This window comes from Drosophila nasuta, chromosome 2L (assembly GCF_023558535.2).
Source record: "Drosophila nasuta strain 15112-1781.00 chromosome 2L, ASM2355853v1, whole genome shotgun sequence".
In the NCBI taxonomy this organism is placed as follows: Eukaryota; Metazoa; Arthropoda; class Insecta; order Diptera; family Drosophilidae; genus Drosophila; species Drosophila nasuta.
This window is the reverse complement of record NC_083455.1, coordinates 11225667-11246616: the sequence shown is the minus strand read 5'-3', so window position 1 is coordinate 11246616 and position 20950 is coordinate 11225667. Positions and strand designations below refer to the sequence as shown.

Here is a 20950-nt window from a genome sequence, read left to right as displayed (position 1 = left end):
AGTATTATTCCAGAAACTATTAGGTAATATGATTAACTCACCTAAAGTTCTTAGCCTATGGCTTAACGAGAACAAGACAATGTCTTTTCGAATAAAATAATACGGACTATAATTCGTCCACCTGAAATCCTCCTTTGTAAATTGAAACCATTACTGCCAGTGGCTTCCCAGACAATAGCTTCTAAGTGTACACATTGTATTGAAGTCGAAATACATATTCTATATATTCAGCTATATAACGAATTAAATAGTTGCACTTGAATTCGCTTTCTATATAAAAAATCTATTATGCAGCACAATTTATCCACTTATTAATTGTTATTTGCATTGCCATTAAAAATATTTTGGTCATGATTGTATGGCAGTATTTTGTATGAAGACTTGTAAAAATGGACTGCGCTGTATATCGTTCAGCTTAGCGCCTGTCGACTGATAAATAAGCAATATGAATAGTTTAGTTGGCGAAAGACACTCATTTCAAGCAGTCGACTTATTAACACAATGTCGGGAAGGCGATTAAAAATGTTTACTTGAGTATTAGAAAAGAAGAAAATTAATAAGACCTTGAATTTATAATTTAAAGTCTGGAGACATATGAAATCTCTCTGCCACAGGGTCAGATCAAGGGAACAAAGTGTCGTACTCTCTATGACGACGAGTATTATAGCTTCGAGCGTATTCCATTTGGTAACCCGCCTCTTGGAGAGTTGCGTTTTAAAGCACCGCAACCGGCCGATCCATGGACTGGAGTTTTGGACTGTACCCATTTTGGAGTGAAGCCGGTTCAGAAAAATATGCTCACAGGTGCCATTGATGGGGATGAAGATTGCCTCTATCTAAATGTATATGCCAAACAGGTGACTATCGAAGCAGACTAATTGATTGTCACGATAATTATCGATCATTCATGTAGCTTAAAACAAAAAAACCCCTACCGGTGATGGTGTATATCTTTGGAGGTGCATTTACTGTAGGAGAAGCTTCACGAGAACTTTATGGGCCAGATTACTTTATGGCCAAGGATGTGATTTTGGTAACGTTTAACTATCGCGTTGATTGTTTTGGTAAGACTTGGGTTATCTCAACTACAGGAGTTTAATGGATCACAAATTATGTCACATTAGTTAATTATACAAATGAATGTAGATAAAAAAGCAGCGCCTCTGCTTCTAATAATACCTGCTACCCGTAAGGTAGAAGGGTATTATAACTTTGTGTCTGCACAAAACGTATGTAACAAGCAGAAGGACCCATAAAGTACAGCCGAGACTATCTAGCCATATCTGTCCATATGAACACCTAGATCTCAGAGACAATAAGAGATAGAGATAGAATTTTTTTTCGACAGCACTTGTTATTAAGTTTGTTTCAAATTTTTGCCACGCCCACTTTCGTTCCCGCAAATTTACACAAATCGAAAAACAAACATTTGTCGACTAGAGTCAATGTTTGGTACATACAATAATAACAATAATCTTTATGATACGCCAAAATTTTTTTTGCGATAAGAGAAAAATTGTAAAAGTTATTTAAGAAATACTTTTGTATGACAACAAACACCTACACTAAAAAAAACCAAGTTATAAAATCAAGAACATTCGTCTTAAAAATTGTGGTCTTAAAGTAAGACCATTTTAAGAACAAATTCTTAAAATAAGACCAACATTTTTAGATTCTGGATACAAATCTCTGCAATCCATCCATAGCTCAGTTAGAAGTACTGTCGCGAACCATTCTTTATTGCAGTCAAAGAGAGGAGGTCCTCTGTTCGTAAGTTAAAGTGATCTCCATACAACTGAATAACTGGAATCATTAAAAGTAAATTAACAAATAAGTCGTAAAAAAAAAAAAACAACAATATTTTTGGTCTTCAAACTATAAGATTATTTATTTTTATAGAACTTGGGTCTTAAAGTTCTTGAAATCAATATGTGTTTTCTCACATGTATGTATCTCTTGTACTATTTGAGATCTAGGTGTTCATCTATATATTCTTGGCGCTGATAGAGAATATATATATATTTGATGGGTCGAAGTTACCTCCTTCTGATTGTTACTAACATTTCTTGACGGCACTAACTTATAATACCTTTCTTACCCTATCGGTAGCAGATGTAAGCATTGGTTATGTTGGTTGTTTCACGGACCTTAATTGATTATTCAATCTCTTCTGCATTATAGGTTTTCTAAGTCTGAAGGACCCCAGTTTGGATGTACCTGGCAATGCAGGCCTTAAGGATCAAGTGTTGGCTCTTAAATGGGTCAAGAAATATATTTATTACTTCAACGGCGATGCCGACAACATTACCATCTTTGGAAACAGCACAGGCGGTTGCTGCACCCACTATATGATGTGCACGGAACAAACGCGTGGACTCTTTCACAAGGCTATTCCGATGTCAGGCACACTTTTTAACTATTGGTCCGATACGCCACCCTCGGACTTTGCATATCGACTGGCTAAGTTCCATGGCTACGACGGCGAGAATGTTGATCGCCAGGTGTTCGACTATTTGCGAGGTGTGGAGCCTTATAAGCTGGTGAATCATAATTTATTGACACCTGAGGAACGTCGCAACGGACTTCTTTATCCGTTTGGAGCCACTGTGGAGCCTTATGTGACTCCGGATTGTGTGGTACCTAAGTCGCAACTGGAAATGGTGCGAGATGCTTGGGCAAATGATTTGCCTGTAATGCTGGGCGGCGGTTCCTTTGAGGGACTGTTCATGTATCCAGGCCTAAAGGCAAATCCTAAGAGTATGGATACCTGGACTCAAGATCCTCATCGATTCGTGCCTTACGACGTTCGTCTAGTCAACACCGATGAACAAATTCTAAAGTTTAGCGAAAAGTTAATTAAACTATATTTTGGGGATGAAACTCCTAGTTCCAAGCACGTAATGACATTCCTGGATGTACGTAATTGATTTAAACTATTTATAAACATTTACTATGTATTATTTATTTATTTTAGTACTATTCGTACAAAGTCTATTGGCATGGTTGGCATCGCACTTTGAAGGCTCGTTTGGCCTACTCGAAGGCTCTGTAATAGGCCGCTTGTCGTATCTGAAATTGACTAAGCCTAAAAGTATGCAACATTTTTTTTCTTCTTTTTCTGTACACCTACATATTTCTATCTATTATTTATTATATTATTTATTTATATGTTTATTGTCCTAGTTAATTTGTATTATTTAATTTGTTTAGTTGTATAAAATAATTTGTAGTCTGAGAAAATGGTACTCAATGTCTTGTCATGGTTTGTGCTGAGAAGCGGAGCTTTATTTACAAATGAGACTGAAAGCTCCAAAAACAGCGCCATCTATTGGTGGACCACGATACATGCAAGCATTAATTGCTAGATCAGCTGATCGTGTGAAGTCCAGACCAAAATAGACAAGCGATTACCTTTTGAGTAGGATTAATTGTCAAATTTCCGAAAAAAAGGGTTTTTGTTGTTGGTTTTGGTTGGAAGAAATGGTTAGCAGGTTATGTGCAAGAACCTGAAAAAAAATAGTGGAAAAGTGCATGTGCTTTAATAGAAAAAAAAAGTACATCAGTGAAGTGGTTGGTGTAGACAGATGCTTAAAACGTACTTTGCACCTTGCCGTCCACTTTTAGCTGTTTGTCCACTAAAGGAATTTGCCAACTGGCGTAAATAAACCAAGTGCCGTTTTCCAGATTAGGATTCGGCACCCAGCCATAATTTATATAATAACCCAGTTATAAGTTATATAAAAAAACCCGTGTGTAAATTAGAAATCATTTAAAATGAAACTTCAACACACACAACTGCTTGACTAACGGCCAACAACAAAAGCTTCGTCGCAGCTGTGCTGGCCTCCTCAGCTGTCGGTACACCAAAACAGATGGTCTACCTAAACGACGGTAGCCAGAGATAGTTGCCGACTCGCACTGCTAAACGGAGAACTGCTTCCAAGCAGGTTGGCTTCGTCTGTTGTCGAAGAACAACTTACCGTTGGCAGTCTCGCCTCATTCGCTGGCTACGGATTTTGCTGCTCCTTATTGTGTCATCGCGGCAGAAGGCGAATGGCTGATTGTCAGCCTATGTTTTTGAGTATTTTTGTTGGATTATTGTTAGTTTAAATCGTTTAGTTAAAATGTGCATTTTTAAGTGAATGTTTATAATTGTTGTAAGTGTATTATGATGTGGCGCGAAAATTGAAACAACAACTTTTCTTGGGCACTCATAATGCAAGTACCACGGTATTGCTGTATAAAGTAACAACTGCAATCAGTTAAGAATGCATATAAGGCACCATATATAGGCAAAATATCTTTTAAAAATTGTATTTAGTTGTAAAATTTCTTGTGCCTGTATTGCCTGCAAAGAATTGCCCTAGCAGCTCATAGCAGCCAGCTTTTACGCTTGCGCAAAAGCTTTATTGTTATTGTTTATCCACAGCTTCACCACAGACAGTCACTAACGCAAGGAAAGATCTTTCTGCGTGGGAGTCGCCGAATGTATGTAAGTCTGTTTCACTCTTACTAATTGATTAGATACATATGAGTTAGAGCTTTTGGTGCATCTCACCATAGCGCTGCTACAGCTGCTACTGCGGTCCCAGCGGTCAATGACCTTGTAAGGCTGGCCATATACATATGCCTGCATTGAGTGACAGCCATCAGCTGATCCTCATCCAATTGCTTGCGCAGACATTTTTTTTTGTTTAAAAAGATAGATAATGTTTGCCTATATGCATTGTGCTTTCCATCATTCTCAATGAAATCAGTTTATTTGCAAAATTCTTAAATTATTAGTAAATTTCAAAAACCAAAAATAATTATTTATATTATACTTATGTTAGATCATATTTTATATTTATAGGTTAATTATTTTTTTTTGGTTTTTCCTTATTTATTTTTTTTTCTTTTTGCCTTATTTTAATTACGCCTCATACACACTTACTATGTTTGTCCGTTAATTTATTTATTTATTTATTTTTCTTGTCATTTCGTTTGTAATGTTAAAATTCAAATCACTTTTCTTATATGTTAATAAATTAAGTATGTCCGCTTAAGTGTTTACTTTTATTTGGAACCATGCATAACCAAGCAGGAGTAGGTTAGCCGAACCACTGTCTCTTAGGGATCCTGCCAACTTTTAATTTTTGGCATTTGAATGCAGGATCACGGTAGGGTGGGCGTCTGCACACAATATCAGCTGTGTTGCATGAGAGAGTGGCTCCGTCTTCTTTGTTAACCTACCGTCCTCTCCTTCCCTTTCTCTTCTCTTTCACTATTGTTTATTGTAACCTTCCCATTGCACTTCTTTTCTGTCTTCCCTTATGTACGCGAGTTTTAAATGTATTATTATTATAAGTGGTGCGTCCTATTAGTTGGCCCTTTCCTTGAACCCCATGCAATCTGAGCAAAGCCCGGAGAAGCCAGCGCGTACGCCACACTAGTAAACCCAACACCAGCACCCGACGAATATTACACTAGTGATTCGTTACAGATATAATTATAATTTAATAATATATTTTGGCGCCAATCGTGTGGCCTGTTTTTGGATAGAATCTAAACATGGCCTTTAAAATATTATATATGCTCTAGAATCAAAACATCCAGTGATTCAAGTCTTTTGTTTGTCTTTATACATATTTGTGTACTAGGTTAGTCTCTTTGTGTCTATTTTATTAGCGAGAAAGTAATACCTCGTAAAATCAAGACAAAAGAACTTAACCAAAGAACAAAAGAACTTAAACTTCCCTTTTAGTGGCTGTTAAGGCATTCACATTTCAATTAGTGTTTGAAACGGATCGTGGCTCAGAGCTGCTTTCTCGTCATACTAATTGAAGGTATGCCTATCTAGCAACTAGTCCTATCCATTCAGGTGGGTTAATTAGAAAATCTGGAGGCTAACTTACACTCTGTGAAGTTTTGCATGGTTTCCAAATATCTTATGAATCGTGGTTGTTTATCAGTTTTGTTGAAATTTGCATTTGTATTATTATTTATTTATCTATTTAATTGTTCAGTTATTTTTGTGTGTTATTTATTATTTGGTATTTGTTTATTTATTTATTTATTTCATTTTTCTCTTATTTATTTAAATCTTTATTTATTTATATATTATTTTTCCCCAATATTATTATTTATTTATACAGTTGTTTGTAGAAAATTTTTCCTTCATTAGCAGAAATTCTGAAGATTAGGTCTTACATATCATGCCAGGTCCCATAATTCAAGGTGAAACCATTTGTTGTGTTTGCACTCAGGAGGTCGAACATCCTGCTCAATTGTTAGCTACAAGGTGCAATCATTATTTTCACCACGCCTGCTTTAATACTCGCACTGACAATAGGAATTTGTGTCCAGTGTGCCGAACGGTGTTAACAAGATCTTCTGTGAATCTTGCTGAAGAATTGGAAGCAGCCAGTTCAAGTGCCACTATGAGAACTAGAGGGCAAGCGAAAGCCACGGCGACGGTCACATCGGCAAATGCCAATGTAGGAAATTCTACAGGTATTGGTAGTAGGTCCAGCTCGCAGCCAAGGCAGCCGACTCCAATTCCACAAGCTCCGCAACCGGTTGTAGTTCAGAGTCCAATAGCTCAGCCAGCAGCAAGTGCTGTTGGCCAAGAAATACAACAGACAATTGCGGCTGCGATATCAGCAGCATTAGTGCAGCAGACGCAGTTACTATCGCAGGTGATGGAAAATGGTTTTCAGAGATTAGTTCAGCAACAGCTAGCTGTCAATTCTGAACCAATTCAATCTATTCCAAGACCTTCTCCACCAAGTCCACAGCATCAAAGCTTTGAAGAGTTGTTTGGATTACCAAATCGGCTAGAAACGAATCCGTTGGTAAATCCGAGAGCGCCGCAAGTTGGTGCCAACTCTTCGCCATTAGGTTCTCAATTGAGTAATACTCTACGACCCGACAGGATTAGTCAGATAATTGCTAATTGGAAACTAAGATATTCTGGACACTCGTCTATGTCTATAGAAGATTTTCTCTATCGAGTAGAGTCATTGACTCGACAAACTCTGGACGGAGACTTTGAGTTGCTAGCAAGATATGCGAGTAACTTGTTTGAGGGTAGAGGGAGTGAATTTTTCTGGAGGTACCACAAAAGTGTGACAGAAGTTCGTTGGGCAGACTTATGCAAGGCATTGAAAAATCAGTTTACGGATGGCAGAACTGATTGGGAGATTCGAACAGCTATTTCGCAACGAAAGCAGAAAGCCAACGAATCGTTCGATCAGTTCTACGAAGCCATTATGGCATTAGTAGATTGTTTGAACAGCCCAATGAGTGAGCAGTCCATACTGGAGGTCTTGCGAGCCAATTTGCTCTCGGATATTCAGCACGAATTATTGTATGTGCCAATATTCAGCGTTGAGCAGTTGCGTCACACTGTTCGTACGCGAGAGAGGTTTTTGAAAACCATTTCAATGCCATCAACCGTTCCCAGAGGTTTACCGAGACGGCATGTAAGTGAAGTCACGGTACAAGCCACAATGGATGAAGAGGATGATGTTGAAGAGCCAGAGAATCTGGAGGTGGATGCTCTAACACTTTCTTGTTGGAATTGTGGGAAGAGTGGACATCGATACCAAGATTGCGTAGCAGAACGTAAAGTGTTTTGCTACGGTTGTGGTAAGCGTGACACGTATCGACCCAGTTGCACGAAGTGTGCAATTCCAAAAACCCGTATGGGCGTGCACCGTTGACAAGTGCACGCAAACTAGTCTCGAAGGGTACCAACACGGAGTAAAGAAGATATAAATGTATCGAAAATAATACCAGAAGTTCAAGTAAACCCGGCTAGATCCAATATTTCAGATTTAGATAATGTTTGTAGTTCTTGTATTCGTAATAAGCAGAGGAAGGGAACTATATACGAATTAAAAATGAGGAAAAAGAGCTTTGTTAGCGTCAATAGTAGACATCGCGGATGATCTTCGTCCTTATGCCCAAGTCAATATACTAGGCAAATTGATAACGGGGTTAATGGACACTGGCGCTAGTATTAACTGCATTGGTGGGAAGTTAGCAGAAGAAATATTAACTAATAATACCGAATATACGCGGTTGTCATCAGCTGTAAAACTGCTGATGGAAATAGGCAACGAATTTGTGGCAAGTTGGTTATTCCTGTCCAGTTTAAGGGCAAGACACATTCACAACGATTTTATATCGTCCCGACTTTGTCGCAGGACTTGTATTTAGGTATTGAGTTTTGAGAGATTTCGAGCTATTGCCAATGTTTTTGATGCACCAGGCTCACACTAGCAGCATTGCCTCAATTACATTTAATGATCCGCAGCAACTCGAGTTGACATCTGCGCAAAAACGGAACTTATCACTGTTATCAACCAGTTCCCTTCATTTGCAGAAAAGGGGTTAGGAAAGACCAATTGGCTAACACACGATATTGAGGTAACGGACTGCAAACCCATAAAGCAGCGGCATTATGCAGTGTCACCAGCGGTGGAAAAGTTGATGTACCACGAACTCGATCGAATGTTAGCGTTAGGAGTAATTGAAGAGTCCGATAGCCCTTGGTCGGCACCCGTGGTGTTGGTTCAAAACCTGGGAAAGTTCGTCTTTGTTTGGATAGTCGTAAAGTGAATGAGGTGACCATTAAGAACGCTTATCCGATGCCGTTAATAGATGGAATATTAAGTCGATTGCCAAAAGCTGAATTCATATCAAGCATTGACTTGAAAGACGCGTACTGGCAAATTCCCTTGTCACCCAATGCACGACAGAAGACGGCGTTTACTGTCCCCGGTAGACCATTATACCAATATACGGTCATGCCCTTCGGCCTTACGAATGCGCCACAAACAATGACCAAACTTATGGACAAAGTCATTCCACCGGAATTGCGAAATGAAATTTTCGTATATTTGGATGACTTGTTGGTAATTTCCGACACGTTTGAAAAGCATTTAGTGGTCCTTAAACAACTTGCAGATCGTCTAACACTGGCAGGTCTCACCATCAATGTTGAGAAGAGCAAATTTTGCTTGCGAGAGGTGAAGTACTTGGGGCATGTCATAGGTCAAGGTACGATACAGACTGACCCTGACAAGGTAACAGCCATCCAAGAGTTTCCCGTGCCGAAATCGATAAAGCAAGTGCGACGATTTTTGGGAACAACAGGCTGGTATCACAAGTTTATTCATAACTATGCTGGTATTGCGGCTCCGATATCTGATACGTTAAAGCAGAAGCGCAAGTTTGTGTGGTCAGATGAAGCGCAGAAGGCATTTGAATTACTTAAAGATCTGATGTGTAAAGCACCATTGCTGCATAGTCCAGATTTCTCCAAACCCTTTGCAATCCATTGTGATGCAAGTCACACAGGTGTTGGAGGGTGCTGATGCAGAAAGATAGCGAAAGTAATGATGTACCAATTGCGTTTATGTCACGAAAATTGAATAAGTGCCAACGCAACTATTCGGTTACGGAGAAGGAGTGTTTAGCAGCTGTAATGTGCGTCAAGAAATTTCGTGCGTATGTAGAGGGTCACGAGTTTTCGATCCACACCGACCATGCGTCATTAAAATGGTTAATGTCGCAAGCTGATTTAAGCTCGAGGTTGGCAAGGTGGGCACTTAAGTTGCAAGCCTTCTCTTTTAAGATCGTGCATAGGAAAGGCAGTCAGAACATTGTACCTGATGCTCTTTCTCGCACTTACACCGAGGACTTATCTTCGCTAAGTGTTGATAAGGTAGTAGATACTACCTCAATCCATTTCAAGTCGGCAGAGTATGTAGAGCTAAAAGAGAAAGTTAAGGCCCAGCTATCTCAAATGCCTGACTTAAAGATAGTAGACCAAATCATTTACCGTCGTTCCGAACATGTGTCGGCAGAACAAGTTGCTGATGACTTATGTTGGAAAGTTTGATTCCAAAAGATCTCATCGCTGAGGTGCTAAGAGAATGTCATACTCTCCACTCTCCGCACATAATGGAATCACCAAAACCTTAGAACGTGCGAGGCGATTTTACTATTGGCCGAATATGCTAAGTGACATAAAAGCTTTTGTCAGCAATTGTGATATCTGCAAAGTCACAAAGCATTCAAATCAGCCATTGCGACCGCCTTTAAGCCATAATGAAGAAACTTGTAGAATTTTTCAAAAACTATATGTGGACTTTTTAGGGCCTTATCCGCGTAGTCGTTCTGGCCATATTGGCATTTTTGTTGTGGTAGATCATCTGTCTAAGTATCCATTTTTGCATCCCGTAAAAAAATTTACAGCGGAGGCTGTAGTGCGGTTCTTAGAAGAGAACATATTTCATTGTTTCGGTGTCCCAGAGGTTGTTGTATCTGATAATGGAGTTCAATTCAAGTCGGATAAATTCAATGAATTGCTCCAAAAATACGAGGTACACCATCGTTATACGGCTGTTTACGCGCCGCAAGCGAATGCTTCAGAGCGTGTCAATCGATCAGTGCTTGCTGCTATTAAGGCGTATATTAAGCCTGATCAGACAGATTGGGATGAGTCGCTGAGCTTTATTGCTTGTGCGCTTCGATCCGCGACACATTCGGCCGTGCGATCAAGTCCGTATAGAGTGACCTTTGGGCAACATATGGTTACCAACGGGAAAACTTATGCGCTTCTGAGAAGCTTGGATCAACTGGAAGACAGAACTACTCAGTTTAGTAGAGACGACTCAATTGAACTTATTCGTGCGGCTGCAAGGAGTGGTATACTACAACAGCAGATACGCAACGAAAAGTTTATAATACACGTAGTCGAGAGGTCAACTACACTGTAGGGCAGGAAGTGTATAGACGGAACTTCCAACAAAGCAATTTTGTGAAAGGTTTCAGTGCTAAATTAGCTCCAACGTTTGTAAAATCGCGAGTCAGACGCAAGTTAGGTTCCGCATATTATGAGTTGGAGGATTTACAAGGCAAGTTCATAGGCAAATTCCATGCGAAGGACATTAAGCAATAAGCGCTTGTCTTCGCATAATGACTATTAAGCTACCTCCAAGCGGGTATCCCACTTTGTCGTTACAACGACTAAGTGTGATTTTGCCAGGGGGATGTGTAATAGGCCGCTTGTCGTATCTGAAATTGACTAAGCCTAAAAGTATGCAACATTTTTTTTCTTCTTTTTCTGTACACCTACATATTTCTATCTATTATTTATTATATTATTTATTTATATGTTTATTGTCCTAGTTAATTTGTATTATTTAATTTGTTTAGTTGTATAAAATAATTTGTAGTCTGAGAAAATGGTACTCAATGTCTTGTCATGGTTTGTGCTGAGAAGCGGAGCTTTATTTACAAATGAGACTGAAAGCTCCAAAACAGCGCCATCTATTGGTGGACCACGATACATGCAAGCATTAATTGCTAGATCAGCTGATCGTGTGAAGTCCAGACCAAAATAGACAAGCGATTACCTTTTTGAGTAGGATTAATTGTCAAATTTCCGAAAAAAAGGGTTTTTGTTGTTGGTTTTGGTTGGAAGAAATGGTTAGCAGGTTATGTGCAAGAACCTGAAAAAAAATAGTGGAAAAGTGCATGTGCTTTAATAGAAAAAAAAAGTACATCAGTGAAGTGGTTGGTGTAGACAGATGCTTAAAACGTACTTTGCACCTTGCCGTCCACTTTTAGCTGTTTGTCCACTAAAGGAATTTGCCAACTGGCGTAAATAAACCAAGTGCCGTTTTCCAGATTAGGATTCGGCACCCAGCCATAATTTATATAATAACCCAGTTATAAGTTATATAAAAAAACCCGTGTGTAAATTAGAAATCATTTAAAATGAAACTTCAACACACACAACTGCTTGACTAACGGCCAACAACAAAAGCTTCGTCGCAGCTGTGCTGGCCTCCTCAGCTGTCGGTACACCAAAACAGATGGTCTACCTAAACGACGGTAGCCAGAGATAGTTGCCGACTCGCACTGCTAAACGGAGAACTGCTTCCAAGCAGGTTGGCTTCGTCTGTTGTCGAAGAACAACTTACCGTTGGCAGTCTCGCCTCATTCGCTGGCTACGGATTTTGCTGCTCCTTATTGTGTCATCGCGGCAGAAGGCGAATGGCTGATTGTCAGCCTATGTTTTTGAGTATTTTTGTTGGATTATTGTTAGTTTAAATCGTTTAGTTAAAATGTGCATTTTAAGTGAATGTTTATAATTGTTGTAAGTGTATTATGATGTGGCGCGAAAATTGAAACAACAACTTTTCTTGGGCACTCATAATGCAAGTACCACGGTATTGCTGTATAAAGTAACAACTGCAATCAGTTAAGAATGCATATAAGGCACCATATATAGGCAAAATATCTTTTAAAAATTGTATTTAGTTGTAAAATTTCTTGTGCCTGTATTGCCTGCAAAGAATTGCCCTAGCAGCTCATAGCAGCCAGCTTTTACGCTTGCGCAAAAGCTTTATTGTTATTGTTTATCCACAGCTTCACCACAGACAGTCACTAACGCAAGGAAAGATCTTTCTGCGTGGGAGTCGCCGAATGTATGTAAGTCTGTTTCACTCTTACTAATTGATTAGATACATATGAGTTAGAGCTTTTGGTGCATCTCACCATAGCGCTGCTACAGCTGCTACTGCGGTCCCAGCGGTCAATGACCTTGTAAGGCTGGCCATATACATATGCCTGCATTGAGTGACAGCCATCAGCTGATCCTCATCCAATTGCTTGCGCAGACATTTTTTTTTGTTTAAAAAGATAGATAATGTTTGCCTATATGCATTGTGCTTTCCATCATTCTCAATGAAATCAGTTTATTTGCAAAATTCTTAAATTATTAGTAAATTTCAAAAACCAAAAATAATTATTTATATTATACTTATGTTAGATCATATTTTATATTTATAGGTTAATTATTTTTTTGTTTTTCCTTATTTATTTTTTTTTTCTTTTTGCCTTATTTTAATTACGCCTCATACACACTTACTATGTTTGTCCGTTAATTTATTTATTTATTTATTTTTCTTGTCATTTCGTTTGTAATGTTAAAATTCAAATCACTTTTCTTATATGTTAATAAATTAAGTATGTCCGCTTAAGTGTTTACTTTTATTTGGAACCATGCATAACCAAGCAGGAGTAGGTTAGCCGAACCACTGTCTCTTAGGGATCCTGCCAACTTTTAATTTTTGGCATTTGAATGCAGGATCACGGTAGGGTGGGCGTCTGCACACAATATCAGCTGTGTTGCATGAGAGAGTGGCTCCGTCTTCTTTGTTAACCTACCGTCCTCTCCTTCCCTTTCTCTTCTCTTTCACTATTGTTTATTGTAACCTTCCCATTGCACTTCTTTTCTGTCTTCCCTTATGTACGCGAATTTTAAATGTATTATTATTATAAGTGGTGCGTCCTATTAGTTGGCCCTTTCCTTGAACCCCATGCAATCTGAGCAAAGCCCGGAGAAGCCAGCGCGTACGCCACACTAGTAAACCCAACACCAGCACCCGACGAATATTACACTAGTGATTCGTTACAGCTCCAACTTTTTACTATCGTTTTGACTTCGATTCGCCAGACTTTAATTTCTATCGTAAAAAATTCTGTGGGAATGACATCAAGTCTGGAGTTTCACATGCCGATGAGCTGAGTTATTTATTTAGAAACTCACAATCCTGGAAGTTGGAGAAAACATCGGGTGAGTATCTCACCATTCAACGCCTGGTGGGAATTTGGAGATCATTTGCAGCCAAATCCAATCCAAATTGTGAGGAAATTAAACATGTTACCTGGGAGCCATCGACGAAAGATCAAATACAGCGTGTTATAAATATAAGCAATGAGGTCACGATTATCGATTTACCAGAGTATGCGAAACTGCTAGTTTGGGATACTTTGTATAAACCGGAGATGCTATTTTAAATTTTTGGAGCTCATGTTAATGATGTTAATAAATATGTAACATATTGAAATTTGAAATTAAAATTGAATTCCGACAAACATTTCTTTTTGTAAAAATAAAATATTTTCTAGATCTCAAGGACTATAATAGATGGACTAATATTTTTATACCCGCTACCCATAGGGTAGAAGGGTATTATAAATTTGTGCAGACAGGAAATGTATCATGCATGTCAACAGCCGAGACGATCTAGCCATGTCCGTCTGTCCGTCTGTCCGTCGGTGTGTCTGTGTGTCTGTCCGTCTGTCCGTATAAACACCTAGATCTCAGAGACTATAAGAGATAGAGCTATAATTTTTTTAGTTACGACAGCATTTGTTATGTTTGCACGCCGATCAAGTTTGTTTCAAATTTTTGCCACGCCCTCTTCCGCCCCTGCAAATCAAAAAAAACGAATAACAAGCGTAATTTTAAATCTAGAGTTACGAATTTTGGTATATACAGTAATAACTATAGTAGTTATGATTCCTACAAATTTGGTTGCGATCGGATATAATTATTATTATTGATTAATTAATTACTAAATAAATACTTTTGTATGGGCAAAAACGCCTACTTACTAGGGGTCTTCGTTGCGTTGGCTGACAATCTGGTATATTGTGCCGTTTATGGTATATTTTGAATGCGGAAAAAAATCTAGATTGAAAATCTTGACTTAAAATTTGTTCGATCTTAAAAAAAATAACAATTTTGAATAATATTTTTAGGTTAAAAAAACATTAAATCGAGTTTTTTTTAGCTAAAATTGCATTTTAAAATTAAAAACACCTCATTTTAAGATTAATATCTTGATTCAAGAATGATTTATTTTAGATTGAAAAGAATATTGCACACCTTGCTTGAAGAACTTTTCGATCTTAAAAAAAAAAAATTTTGATCTTGTTTCGTAAAAAGCGATTTACAGTTTTTGACATTTAAGCATTCAAATAAACTTTTGAACTTTAAGGATAATAGGAGAACTATAAGATACGCATATTTTGATGTATAGCTTACCAATATTCGAAAGGGACTCAAATGATTGACTTTTAATTTTATGAAAATAATATTCATATAAATTTTATTAATTTAATTTAACACACATTTATTGATTAGAATGTGAGCATGCAATTAAAGTTTTTAATAAAAAACTATTTTTAAATGATAATCAAAGATTTGATTTAGTTTTGTTAAATCTTTATTGCTATATTTAAACTCCAGCTCGTAGCAACCACAATGGACTTTAGGAAGGCGAGCAAAAGTTCCAGTTTCGGTTACGAGACAAGTTATTCAAACCAAAACCATCCCATTCACATGCTGCCTGTCCGTTTGCAATTGACAACGGATTTGTACAAAAAATATTTTGTTGGAATCGAGTTTGAGCTAAGATTGTGGGAAGTCGGATTGCCTTGGGTGGGGTTGGTGGGAAGTGGAAATTGGGGTTTTGGGAACAAGTTATAATTCATTCCGAATGCAAAAACGAATGGGTGCAAAACTCTTTGGCGTTTTTGTGCACAAATTGGATTTTAATTGAAAATTAAGAATCGACTTAGCAATGTTTGGATTGTGCAGCAGCCTTTTGTTATGCTAATTTTTGGGTCTGATCCGAGTACTCGAACGAATAGATTCAGGCAACACTCGTTCTCCGAATTCATGAGTCTGTCTGTGTGAGCTGTAAAATAAAGTAAATAATGGATAATTACTTTTTGGCTTAAGCGTTAGCGTTGAAAATGCTGGAAATATATTCAAGTTTCTCTCTTTCTCTCTCTTTCTCCATTTGCTTCTCTTTCTTTCTGAGCATTGAGTTCGAGACTTTTTAATTATGACAGCAACACAATTATAATTAAATCAAAAACTGCATTAACCTTTTTATTGTAATAATCGTAGCATAATTTCATATATGGAAAATTATCGGATTGCAAAATCTTTTTTGGACCAAAAAAGAAATTCGCACAATGGAAATGCGACGAGCTTGTAAGTCGGAAAACTCTTTGTTATCTGACACGAGCAGCTGCTGACATCTTCCTGCCTCTTGCAGCTCCTTTACTTAATGCGAGTATTTCTCAACCAGCTGGCTGCAAAAAAAAAAGAATGTCAAGAAGATAATTGAGCCAGGCATTTCATTTAACCTAATACATATACACATTTACATTTAGAGGGGGAAAGGAGTGTCGAGAGGGAGGACACAGGAGTCCTTTCTTTTGGCATGTGTGCGTTAGACGGCAAAGGCAAACAAAAGTCAAGTGAGTGACTTTTCACTCGCTGATTAGGAAAATTAATTTCATAGAAAATTAAAATTTCCCATCGTCTTTGTTGATAAATGCCACACAATGTGTGTGTAAGTATAGGTAAGAGTTTTTGTGTGTGTTTGTGTGTGTGAGATGTTAGCTTAAAAAAAACATACATAGATTTAGATGGCGCTGCTGAGGTGAATAAAGCAGCTTCATAATTCATATTCAAGCGTACAGTGTTACACAGTCACACTGCCGTTTTATATTTTATATTTATATTTATGTATATACACATACACCACATACATACACAAATTAAAAAAAGCATTAAAAAATTCTTCTTTTAAACAAATTTCACCAAAAAAACTGTTTAACATAACATTCCAATTTAACTTTTATTACTTTAGGAAATAAATAAAAACTTAGTTTTTAAAATATTTATTAACAAACTTTTAGGTATAAGTTTTCCAATAAAAGGTAGACAAAAAATAGATGCGATTTTAAATTTCGCTTTTGTATACATACATATAGCGTGTTCTATTCTCTGCATTGTCGATAAATGATTGAAACTCTTTGCGCTTCTCACGAATGCATTTAAAATGCTAGTGTGATCATCTCTATGGGCGTGCGTGAGTGAATCCCATCGAATATAATGAGTTGTGTCAGGTTTTGATAGGCACTGTCACTGCTCTTCTCGGCATTCCGCTTCTAAATATTGAAAACAACTTACATTCCGATTGCAATCGCTTCGTATAAAAACATATAGAATTAATTTATTGGTGCAATTTTAATAAGCTTGTTAGAATAACGTGTCAGCTAACAAATAACATAGACTAATAGACTGATGACATTTGATTTAAACTATATAATTAAATGCCCTTCATTTCTCTTGTATAACCTACAATTTACTTGTATAAATATAGTCAACATTTCATTGTTGAAAGCAGTCATGACAATGGAAAATATCAAGTGTTGTTTACTCTTTGAAGTGCTGATTCTGCTAATGGAACTCGTTAGTGGATTTAAATATAAATTAATTCTTGAAAATGAGGAAATATTCACGCCATGCATTAATAAGTTGCCCAACGTCGTGGATCTTCCGGAATTATTCGATATTTCCGAATTTCACACAAAGGAGGATGGGGACGAGCTGACAGTATCTGGAAATATGACGTCCAAATGGAATTACGAACCAACTGATCGTATCGATGTAATTTTACATGATTCAATTTAAGAAAATCTAATTGCTTGACTAATGTCTGATTATTATTATAAAGGGGTTTGTAACATTGTATCGCTATGAACGTAGAGAATGGGTTGCTACCTTATACAGCATGACCGTCAAAGATGTTTGCAGCGTCATTTATGATGACAAGCAGTATTGGTACGAATTGTGGACAAAACACATAATCAGCTCAAAGAACGTGAGGGAAAACTGCCTTATGAGTGGTGTAAGTTCGCACAAATAAATAATATAAGTAATTATAATTAATTTATTGTATATTTCCTTAGGCAAAATTCATTTACGAACCGTTTGTTGTGGATATACATATAGACATAAAAGCGGTTGTTCCTTTAGGGCGAAATAAGTTTGTTATCTACTTAAAAGCGTTCGATAAAGACCTAAACGTACGCGATCCAATGCTATGCCTTGAAATTATAGGTGATGTAATTCGTTTATAAATAAAATCGTAATAAAATCATTCAATGTGGTCAGATCGATTTATGTGTGAAAAAACTTCATGTATTGGATATAATAACAAATAAGTAGTCGAGTGTGCTCGATTGTGACATTTGGAATCCAATCATATTCTAAAAATATACCAAAAATATAAAATTTATCGAAGGCTATATTTGGTATATATATTTTATTATAATACAACATTTTTAATATATAATAGAGTGAACTATATATCAGATTGTCAGCTAAAGCAAATATCGTATTCATTTACTGTTGATTCGACAGTTGAAGTCCGTTAGCTTTATTTTTGATGTCGATTTAGTTTACAGGATTGTAAAAAACTCACACCACATGTGAAATTAAAGTGTTTTAATTAATCAATATAAAATGAGTTTCTCTCTAAATGAAGTTTACAATAATATAAATAGGTAAGCATAATAATTAGTTGTGAGTCCTATTTGCTCCTTTTTTGCCCTGCAATTGTAATATTTTTGTTGTGTAGCACTCAGTTATGTGTAATGTGAATTGCGAAATGCGAATTGTGAAATGAAAGTATAAAATTTATTATTATGACCATGACATACGAGTGCTTGATCTGTTCTAGCCATAAATTCAGACCCGCTGCATGTTGGCCATTTAACATTTTGCCATTGTTATTGACAATTTGTTGTCAGGTTTTTTTTGTTGTTTTGTTATTGTCGCAATGGAAGGAAGAGAATTGGTCCGAGTATGCCACATCAGCTAGCAATTTATGTGGGGGTAGATTGTGATTGGGGGTGGCTTAATGAAATACTTCTCATTATTGCTGCGAGGCAAACATATTTGAACTATTTTCATTTCAATTGCAAACACAACAGTTGCCAAACCGAACCGAACTGAACCGAGCCAAACCAAGCCAAGCTGATAGCTGATGGCGCAGGGCGCAGAAATCAATTGAATTGCCATTTCACATATGAAATGGTCATTTGTCAATGAACACAACAATTGAAGTCGTTCGACTGCGAGGAGGGGCAAGGAGTATGCGTGTGTGTGTGTGTGTGTGTGTGTGTGGCTGGTGTGGTCAGTCAAATGGCCGCATAAATATGTCGTTCTCTCATGGTCTCATATACGGTTGCAGCTCTCTCTCTTTCTCAGTCCCTCGTCCTTGCTAAATTGCTGGTCGTTATTAAATTTCCGCTGCGTTGAGTTCTCATTTCCGTTTCAATGGGCAGCGCAGCTGGCGACAAATGTTGGCGACGGATGTTGCCACAGTCATAGATACCCCCACAAGCCACTGTCCACTGTCCACTAGCCACTGTCCACTAGCCACTGGCCACTGAGCGTTGGCCACACTGGCCACCATAAACAAAAGGGTTGCGCAGCATATGCAGCACAGCACTCGCTGCGTATACGTAATATTCGATTGTTATTATTATAAATATTGTATGTATGCGAGTATTATTATTATTATTATTATTGTGACTTTTGCGGCATAAGCCTAAACAATTGCACGCATTACACGTATTTCACATGGGCCGCAATCAAAATCTCTGCTGCAATCCAATTGAATTTTTGGCTTTTTAGCAAATTGAATCTAATTGAAATGTGCGAAAACTCCAGCTTGGGGGCGGGTCAATGTTTTGCACTGATTTCATAACTGGCGCGAAGCAACTTGTGCCATAAATTTCAATAAAAGGCATTTTCGGGTATTTTGCTTTGCTTTGTTTTGTTTTGTTACGTTTTGCTGTTGCATGTTGAATGTTCAATCTATATGTATATGTGCGTGTGTGTGTGTGTGTGTGTGTGCCTGGCTATTATTTGCGCTTTTATTGGCATTGCGTATACGCCGCGTGACCCCGTTTGGACCACGAGCATCTTCCAAACTGGCATAACTTTACATTATTCTGTCTTCCCTTTTAACGTTCGTTCGCTGCTTACGCATTTGCCATTATTTTATTTAATTCGCAGTATTATTGTTATTGCTACAAAGTGCAAAAAGCTGTTGACGCGACCAGCGTTAGCTAATGGCATCAAACCAACGGCCAGCAAACGTAAAAGTTTCCTAGTTATATATTGAATAAGTTTTTATTTTCGGACAAAATTTATAAACGAATGAAGTGAATATAATACATACCATATATTTTTTCGAAGAGTTTCGAGATGTGTCTATTTGCGTTAATTTCTTACGTTCTTTTGTGCTAACAAAAGTATGAAACTATACATTTGTTTGCTTGTCCATATGAAAAACTACAACATTTTTGAATATCGGAAAATAATTAAAACATATAAATCTGATAATATTGATATGAATTCGATATGAAGAAGAATAACTTTAAATATGTTAATAAACTGGCGACACTATTTAAAGTGAAAACAAGTAAGAAACCTAGAGTCAAGTGTGCTTGACTGTGAGATACTTGCTATTTATTTTGAATAAGAACAAAACAATGCGGTATAATTTTTAAAATATACCTAATTGATATACCGAAAACATACCAGATTGCCAGTCAAAGCATCTAAGATCCGATTGCAGTAGGCGCTCTTTGAAATACGAAAGAGTTTTTGAAATCACTTCTAAAATTTTTATATGATCATAACCAAATTGTCAGTCATCATAAATACCAGTACTGTAGTTAATGTATGTACAATGGCATAAAAAAGAATCCAGTAGCTCTTTATTATTACTTTAATTACATTTAAGAATGATTAACAAATGTGTACGAAATACAAAATTATAAGGAAATTAAATATTTTATCGTAAAACAGAGCTGTATGAATATACTTTACTTTTTTTTTTTAACTGATTCAGTTTATGTTCTTTTCATTTGTACCCATGTTTAAATAATCTATAATAATATACACACTGGCAATTCCCGGTTTTTTTAATTTATGTAATTCTTCATGCAGCATCGCAGTTCTTCATTTGCGATTTAGTAAACAGTAGAAATGATTTGCACACTCATTTAATTATATGCATACTCGTATAATACTTTTAAGACTGCCCCAAAAGACCATAAAATTGTATGTAATTTAATGAAAATATATTACGATCCTCCCACTCCCTCCGGGCACCCAGCAAGTAGCCTTTGGCTTTTGGCCTCTAATTTTATTGTTGTGCTCCTCGCCTTTGTGGGCGGTCAAACAGAGTGAGAGGAGGAAGAGAAAATGAAGGGTAGCATGGCC

General features: G+C 37.2%; 2 protein-coding genes across 2 annotated transcripts; both read left to right on the top strand.

The window, feature by feature from the left end:
- Window positions 1-463: 463 nt before the first annotated feature.
- LOC132798438 (esterase B1-like) lies at window positions 464-13899 on the top strand. The gene is made up of 6 exons (XM_060810296.1): window positions 464-512; window positions 584-857; window positions 914-1064; window positions 2182-2915; window positions 2975-3047; window positions 13481-13899. The coding sequence occupies exons 1-6, from the start codon at window positions 502-504 to the stop codon at window positions 13858-13860; spliced, it is 1623 nt and encodes a 540-aa protein (XP_060666279.1). The 5' UTR covers window positions 464-501; the 3' UTR covers window positions 13861-13899.
- Window positions 13900-17070: 3171 nt separating this feature from the next.
- LOC132798731 (uncharacterized) lies at window positions 17071-17990 on the top strand. Its single transcript, XM_060810689.1, has 3 exons — window positions 17071-17317; window positions 17385-17558; window positions 17620-17990. Exons 1-3 carry the CDS (start codon window positions 17111-17113, stop codon window positions 17788-17790), a joined length of 552 nt encoding a protein of 183 aa, XP_060666672.1. The 5' UTR covers window positions 17071-17110; the 3' UTR covers window positions 17791-17990.
- The last annotated feature ends 2960 nt before the right edge of the window (window positions 17991-20950 follow it).